Source organism: Microchirus variegatus (assembly GCF_963457635.1).
Source record: "Microchirus variegatus genome assembly, chromosome: 17".
Classification (NCBI taxonomy): domain Eukaryota; kingdom Metazoa; phylum Chordata; class Actinopteri; order Pleuronectiformes; family Soleidae; genus Microchirus; species Microchirus variegatus.
In genome coordinates, this window is record NC_139818.1 from 25,021,169 (window position 1) to 25,028,983 (window position 7,815).

At 32.2% G+C, this 7,815-nt stretch overlaps 2 protein-coding genes across 2 annotated transcripts; one reads left to right on the forward strand and one right to left on the reverse strand.

Annotated features, from left to right (window-relative positions):
• The first annotated feature begins 595 nt into the window (after window positions 1–595).
• LOC310939165 (aquaporin-8-like) lies at window positions 596–4,545 on the forward strand. The gene is made up of 5 exons (XM_083903837.1): window positions 596–880; window positions 2,619–2,745; window positions 3,025–3,239; window positions 3,444–3,578; window positions 4,450–4,545. Exons 1-5 carry the CDS (start codon window positions 621–623, stop codon window positions 4,493–4,495), a joined length of 783 nt encoding a protein of 260 aa, XP_083759963.1. The 5' UTR covers window positions 596–620; the 3' UTR covers window positions 4,496–4,545.
• A 98-nt stretch (window positions 4,546–4,643) lies between these two features.
• hbae5 (hemoglobin, alpha embryonic 5) lies at window positions 4,644–6,413 on the reverse strand (the record flags this gene model as incomplete). Its single annotated transcript, XM_083903788.1, has 3 exons — window positions 4,644–4,830; window positions 4,910–5,117; window positions 6,319–6,413. The coding sequence occupies 3 exons, from the start codon at window positions 6,411–6,413 to the stop codon at window positions 4,702–4,704; spliced, it is 432 nt and encodes a 143-aa protein (XP_083759914.1). The 3' UTR covers window positions 4,644–4,701.
• Window positions 6,414–7,815: the final 1,402 nt, after the last annotated feature.

Genomic DNA, 7,815 nt, shown 5'->3' on the forward strand with positions numbered 1-7,815 from the left:
GTAGTAGTAGTCATTTGTAGTCATATAGTGGTAGTAATTATTGCACAGTGGTAATAGTAGTAGTAGTAGAAGGGTAAGTAGTAGTAGTCATATAGTACTAAAAGGGTAAGTAGTAGTAGTTGTAGCAGTAGTCTTCATGTAGAACTAGTAGTTTAAGTAGTAGTAGTCATTTGTAGTCATATAGTAGTAGTAGTAGTCATATAGTACTAGAAGGGTAAATAGTAGTCATATAGCAGTAGTTCTTACAGTGGTAGATATAATATTCATAATATTCATATAGTAGTAAAAGTAGTGGTCGCAATCCTTTGTAGCCGTACAGGAGTAAGTAGCACTTGTTGTAGTTATTAGTAGTACTAATAGTTATATAGATGTAGTATTAGTAGCAATGGCAGTAGTTGAAGTAATGTGTAGTCATACAGTAGTAGTAGTAGTAGTAGTAATAATCATCCCAGTAACAGCTCTGAACTGAAGTTCTTTGACACCATTTCATGGAACTTTAGACATTTTTATGAGCATTTACAGGTCAATATATAACCACACACACACACACACACACACACACACACACACACACACAGACACACACACAGACAGAAGCAGACGATCAGCTCAGATCAGAGATGGGAGTCGAGAAACTGGAACTGGACGAGACAGAAAACTCTCTGATGAAGAAGAACATGAGTGAACATCATCATCGTTCTCTCAGTAAATATGAGCGTCTGTATCAACCGTGTGTGACTGAAGTTATTGGAACAATGTTGTTTGTGTTTATCGGCTGTTTGTCCGTCATCGAGAACGTTCCTGCAGTCGGACGATTACAGTCAGCGCTGGTTCACGGTCTGGCTGTGGCTGTGATGGTGGCGTCTATGGAGAAGATCAGGTAAACATGTTTGACCACTAGGGGGACTTCTCTTTGTTCACAAACAAAAACACCAAATTCTACTTCACGGTATATACGTAATTCTACTTTACTGTATGTACATAATTCTACTTTACTGTATATACGTAATTCTACTTTACTGTATATACGTAATTCTACTTTACTGTATATACGTAATTCTACTTTACTGTATATACGTAATTCTACTTTACTGTATGTACATAATTCTACTTTACTGTATATACGTAATTCTACTTTACTGTATATACGTAATTCTACTTTACTGTATATACGTAATTCTACTTTACTGTATATACGTAATTCTACTTTACTGTATGTACGTAATTCTACTTTACTGTATATACGTAATTCTACTTTACTGTATATACGTAATTCTACTTTACTGTATATACGTAATTCTACTTTACTGTATATACGTAATTCTACTTTACTGTATGTACGTAATTCTACTTTACTGTATATACGTAATTCTACTTTACTGTATATACGTAATTCTACTTTACTGTATATACGTAATTCTACTTTACTGTATATACGTAATTCTACTTTACGGTGTACGAAATTACACGTAACGGTGTATGAAATTCTACTTTATGGTACATGACATTCCATGTACTGGTATACGAAATTCTATTTCATGGTGTACGAAATTCTACTTTACGGCGCACACAATTCTACTTTATACCTACAATGTATGAATTTCTACTTTACAGCGTACGAAATTCTACTTTGTGGCATTCAGAATTTGACTTTACAGTGTATGAAGTTCTACGTTCTAGTATACGAAATTCTACTTTACGTTGTACGAAATTCTACTTTACGGTGTATGAAATTCTACTTTGCGGCGTTTGAAATTCGATGTTACGGTATCCAAAATTCTACTTTATGGTATGTAAAATTGTACATACAGTGTATGAAATTCTACTTCACGGTGTACATTATTCTACTTTACGGTGTACATTATTCTACTTTACGGTGTACTAAATTATACGTAACGGCGTATGAAATTCTACTTTATGGTACATGAAATTCCATGTACTGGTATACGAAATTCTATTTCATGGTGTACAAAATTCTACTTTACGACGCACAAAATTCTACTTTATACCTACAATGTATGAAATTGACTTTACAGTGCATGAAGTTCTAGTATACGAAATTCTACTTCAGGGTGTACAAAATTCTACTTTATGGTATGTAAAACTGTACATACAGTGTATGAAATTCTACTTCACGGTGTACATAATTCTACTTTACGGTGTACAAACTTGTACTTTACGTTATACGAAATTGTACTTTACGTTGTACAAAATTCGACTTTACGGTGTATGAAATCCTACGTTCTGGTATATGAAATTCTGCTTCACAGTGTATGAAATTCTACTTCTTGGATACGAAATTCTAATTTCATGTAATACTAAAAATTCTACTTCACAGTATGTGAAATTCAAATTCACGGCATATGAAGTTCTACTTCACGGTATACTAAATTCTACGCTATGGCATGCGTAGTTCTACTGTCACAGAATACTTAATTCTACTTTACGACACACCTAAGAGTCTCCGAACTCCAGAGTGTGAATTTCTCATTTTGAAGAGGAAGTACACAACGGCAATCAAAGAACAGAAGCTCCGCCCCCTATTACAATAATAATCTCTACTTTTATTTTGCTCTCTAACCTCAGCTCTTCTTTGTCTCTCCTCCCTCTCCCTCCAGTGGCTCCCACTTCAATCCTCCCTTCACTATCGCCATCTACCTGTGTGGAGGTATAGAGCTGATGATGGTCGTACCGTATATCGTGTGTCAGCTCATCGGAGGAGTTCTAGGAGCTGGAATGGCCAAGGTCATTATGTGAAAATGCATAATATTCTGAAAGGATTTGGGCTCTTTATTTAATATATATATATAATATAATATATATATATACTCACCTATAAAAAAACATTAAATGCACCTTTTTTTTTTTTAAAAGTAACATTCTTCACCTTAAGGACAAAAATGTACCCTCCATAAAACTGCTATGAAACACCAGGTTTTCTTTTAAATAATGTGTGTGTGTGTGTATATATATATATATATATGTTTGTGTGTGTGTGTGTGTGTGTGTGTCATTATGTGACAGTTGATGACGCCTGCAGAGCGCTACAACAATGCTACAGGAGCAGCGTTTCACATCATCACGTCAGAGAAGCAGCTGTACAAAGCCATCTTTGGGGAAGTGGCCCTGACCTGCCTGGTCACCATGGTGCTCCTCCTGGTGGCCGTGAACGGAAAAACCAAAACCTCACAAGGGCCTTTTCTCGTGGCCTGTAGTGTCATCATTAGCATCCTCGCAGGGTGAGAAAAAAATGTTTATTTGAGGTTTTTTTTTCCATTATTGTGATATTTTTTTAATTATTATTAATGTTAAATTATTTTCAGTTTATAAAAAACAAGATAATGTATTGAAACGATCTCTGTTTTCATTTATTAATGAAAAAAATTCAATGAAATGATCACATTAATACTAATAATGAACATGAATACATGATGTTGCTGCAGGGCTGATGTTTCTGGAGCTTGTATGAACCCGGCCAGAGCGTTTGGTCCAGCTGTGATGACCAACTACTGGACGTATCACTGGGTTTACTGGGCTGGACCATTAGGAGGAGCACTGGTGGCCACGGCACTCGTCAGGTAACAGGTTATATTCACTTACATTCCATTAAATTACGTTTGATTAAATTAAAATAAATGTGTTAAATTAAGTTGCATTAAATGATGGTGAATTCATTTAAAACAAATGTAGTTGAATTGAGTTAAAATAAATTTAGTTAAATTAAGTTGAAATAAATTCAATCTTTCCTGACTTCACTCAACTTCCCAATATTTTGGCAAAATCTGTTATTGTATTTAGCTCTAGTTATTAGAAGAATAATAGAAATTAAAATATTCTTCTCTACCTTTAAATCTTTAAGATTATTTTGTCACCCATATAATTTTGTTTTCTAAAACAAAATTATATGGGTAACTTTATCTAATAAAGAACTTGATCTTTAATTTTATTAATTAAATTACATTCAATTTGAAATTGAATTGTCATTTAATATAATAATAATTCATGTACTTATTTTTTATTTTACTTTTAAATCGTTGTGTTTTGTTGCTCTTTTATATCTTAAAATCTTTAATTTATTTATTTAATTATTTTGTCCCCCATATAATTTTGTTTTACAGCAGAGTAAAATAAAGAACTTGAATCTTTAATTAAACCAAATGAAATTACATTAAAATTGAAATTTAATTAAGACATTTAATTTAACTTAATTTAATTTAATTTAATAATTCATATACTATAGGTCTATTTATTTTTTATTGTAAATCATTGTTTTTTGTTGCTCTTTTGTGTCTTGAAATATTTCATGTTATTTTAATTGCAACACTGGGTTTGTTCTACACAATACATGTTGAATTAAATAAATGAAATGTGCCATTAATAATTAAATTAATATTAAATGAATTAAATTAACCCGCTAACTGTGTTCTTTCTCTCTTCTTTTTTTCTCAGAGTCTTTCTCGGTGATAAAAAGATGAGAGTCGTCATGAAATCGTAAAAAAAAATGTTGTTTGTCACTTTATTCCCATTGTTAATTATGTTATTTGTTTCTCTGCAAACAAAGAGACACAAACACCTGAAGAATTGATGTTGTTGTTAATTGAAGGACAAAAAAAATCTGAAATCATTTTATTAATTTATTTTATTTCATTCTCCACATTTTTATTGGAGCTGGTTTTTCTCATCAGTCCGAGCTCTGAGAGTTTATCTGTATTTCTCAGCGATGGCCAGAGCAACGTTGCTCAGGAACTTGTCCATGGAGAGATGAACCTCAGGAGTGTAGTCGTCCTTGAACCTCTTGGCGAGAACCACGTGAATGCACTGGCTCAGCAACTGTGGACGGAAGGAAAATGAAGATTTAAATGCAAAGTTTGCATATTATTCTGATCTAATAATGAGGCGTGTGACTCACCCTGAAGTTTGCCGGGTCAACTCTGAGCTGGTAGGCGTGTTTCTCGCTGAGCTCAATCATGCCAGCGACCATGTTGTCCATCTTCTCCACAGCCATGCTCAGGCCGTTCATGATGGTCACACCGTGCTGCTTGACCTTAGGAGAGTTGATGCTCAGATCTGACCAGTGAGAGAAGTAGGTCTTGGTCTGAGGGTAAATGATCAGCAACCTGTGGAGGAAAAGATTTAAAATGATGTCACAACTGTGTCTTTGATCGAGATCATTATTCCTATTAAAAAGAAACCTCTTAAATCAATTAGTTGATTTAGTAATTGATTAATAATAATGGAATCATTGTTTTGTTTGATTAACTTGCTTTTTGATTCTGTTTTATTGTTAATAATAATGGTAATAATAATAATAATAATATTAATAATGTTATTACCATAGATAATTTTTTATCTTCTTTTTTTTGTATCGATAAATAAATCAAATTTCAAATTCGAATAATAATAAAATAATAAAGAAAATAACACAAGTTTCAAATTGTTTTTAAAATGACAAATTCATGCACTATTTTCATGCACAATATTTTCTTCACACAACTGTCAAGAGGGTAACACTAATAGTAGTAATGGTAATAATAACAAATTATAATTAACTTTTCACACAAAATTAAAGCTGAAAATAACAATTGGTGCAGATTTCCATCAGAAAAGCTCAGGAATTTAAATATGATAATAATCATAACTCCACTTCAATTATAATAAAATAATTCGCCCTCAGACGCTAATACATTACATTAAATTAAATAGTATAATAAATAATAAATAAATAATAACTACCAAAGTTACAATAGGGTCATTGGTGCTCGGACCTTAATAAATAAACAATTCAATTCAAATTAAATTAAATTAAATTAAATTAAATTAAATTAAATTAAATTAAATTAATTAGCCCAGTTACAATAAGGTAATTCCCGCTCGGACCTTAATAAATAATCAATTAAAAATTAATTTCATTTAAATTAAATTAAATTAAATTAAATTAAATTAAATTAAATTAAATTAACTTTAATTAATTAAAGTATTATTAATAATAACCCCAGTTACAATAAGGTAATTCCCACTCAGACCTCAATAAATAATTAAATAAAATCAAAGTGATATTAAATCCAAATTAACTTAAATTAAAATCAAATTGACTTAAATTAAAAGTAATTTAAATTAAATGAACAAATTCATTAAATTAAAATAAATTAAATTATTATTAATAATAACCCGCAGACCTTAATAAATAATTAAATAAAATCAAAGTGATATTAAATCTAAATGAAATGAAATGAAATGAAATGAAATGAAATTAAATTAAATTAAATTAAATTAAATTAAATGAAAGTAAATGACAGTAGAGTAAATAAAGTCACGTACCTGGCCAGACTCTCTGGACCAATTTCTTGCGTCGCCTTGGCGACTCTGGGCCAAACGGCCTTAATGTTGGCTTTGTCGTTGTTGCTCAGACTCATGTTTGTTTGCTTCAGTTCTCAGTTGATGCCTGAAAATCTCGGACTCTGATCGTCTTCTTAAATTCTCTTTGCCCACACGAACAGAATTGGTCACACCCACGCGAGCGCGTGCCAAGCCGCTTCCCTGACGCAGGTCGCGCCCGGACCTTCACCTCTGATAGAGCCAGGCCGCGTGGTCTCGTGCCAACAGGGCCGATATCAGCTGTTCACATCCCGCACACAGTTGGCAACAACACGATGATTCACGTGCGAGACTGAAGGTGTGCACGTGTGACGGTGTGACGGTGTGACACCTGCAAGATCAAACAAAATATACACATTAAATATACACTGTAAAAACAAAAAAGTTCAAATTATTAATAAAAATCTAGAGTTAGGAAAACAAAAAATGCTTATTTTAATTTAATTTATCACAACAAATGTTAAGTCTTGTGTTTTATATTCACTCATTTAGTGAAACAAGGTGATTTAAAAAAAATGTAAATTAATAAACATCAAAGCTCAAACCTGCACAGATTTGATCAGATTAAGATTAAATCGAACCATTTTATGCAAAATGTAATTGTGAGAAAACAAAAAAAACTACACCGTTAAACCAATAAGTTATTTCAAGTTGAAATAATCTGTAACATCTTTGCCTTAGATTTCTGAGTTAGGCATAGAAATATTTTTATTATTATTATTATTTATTTTAATTAATGGTTTTATTTGGTTAGAAATTGTCATTCAGGACCTCAGTGAAACAACCGTTTGTGACGTTAGCTTCTCAGTATTGTGATTATTGTGATCACTAAACGGTCGAATATCTGCCAGATACGGAAGGTGAAAGTTATCCTGTGAAAAAAGGGAAGCAGAAGACGATGCCACGGCCGTTAAATCAAAAATAAATCCGTTATGATCCTCATAAGAGGGTTAAAAAGTTGTGTGTCATCATCGCATTAAAAATAGTAAAATACGCCACGATTCTTACAAAAATATCCCAAACAGGAGGAGGTAAAGTGCAAAGAGAATAGGGCCGAGGGTAGAGCCCTGGGGGACGCCACAGCACCACAGTGGGCCAGTGGGTGAGGAAGCGTCCACTTGTCCACTGTCCACTACCAAACTAAAATAAATAGTTTGTTTTTTATTGACGTAAAGGCTCATGGGTAATTTGCCCACAAGTGACACCAACAGGACATTACCAGTTCCACCTTGAAACCATATTTTTTTTTAAAGTAAATCCAATAAAACCTTATTGATCTTATTAAGATATACATCAAAAATAATTTAAGTAAAATTTTAGTCATATCAATAAAATGTATTTAATAAAATTTTAATTTGATTATAAGGTCAATAAAAAACATGTTTTCCCCTCCATATAAAATAAATTAAATTAAAACACAATTTTTTTTATAATCAAAAA

What these genes read in the sequence shown, in the direction of transcription:
- LOC310939165 (XM_083903837.1), top strand. Translation starts at nt 621, where the DNA reads ATGGGAGTCGAGAAACTGGAACTGGACGAGACAGAAAACTCTCTGATG. An exon ending in GCGTCTATGGAGAAGATCAG is followed by an intron (nt 881 to 2,618) that starts GTAAACATGTTT and finishes CTCTCCCTCCAG; the next exon opens with TGGCTCCCACTTCAATCCTC. An exon ending in ATCATTAGCATCCTCGCAGG is followed by an intron (nt 3,240 to 3,443) that starts GTGAGAAAAAAA and finishes ATGTTGCTGCAG; the next exon opens with GGCTGATGTTTCTGGAGCTT.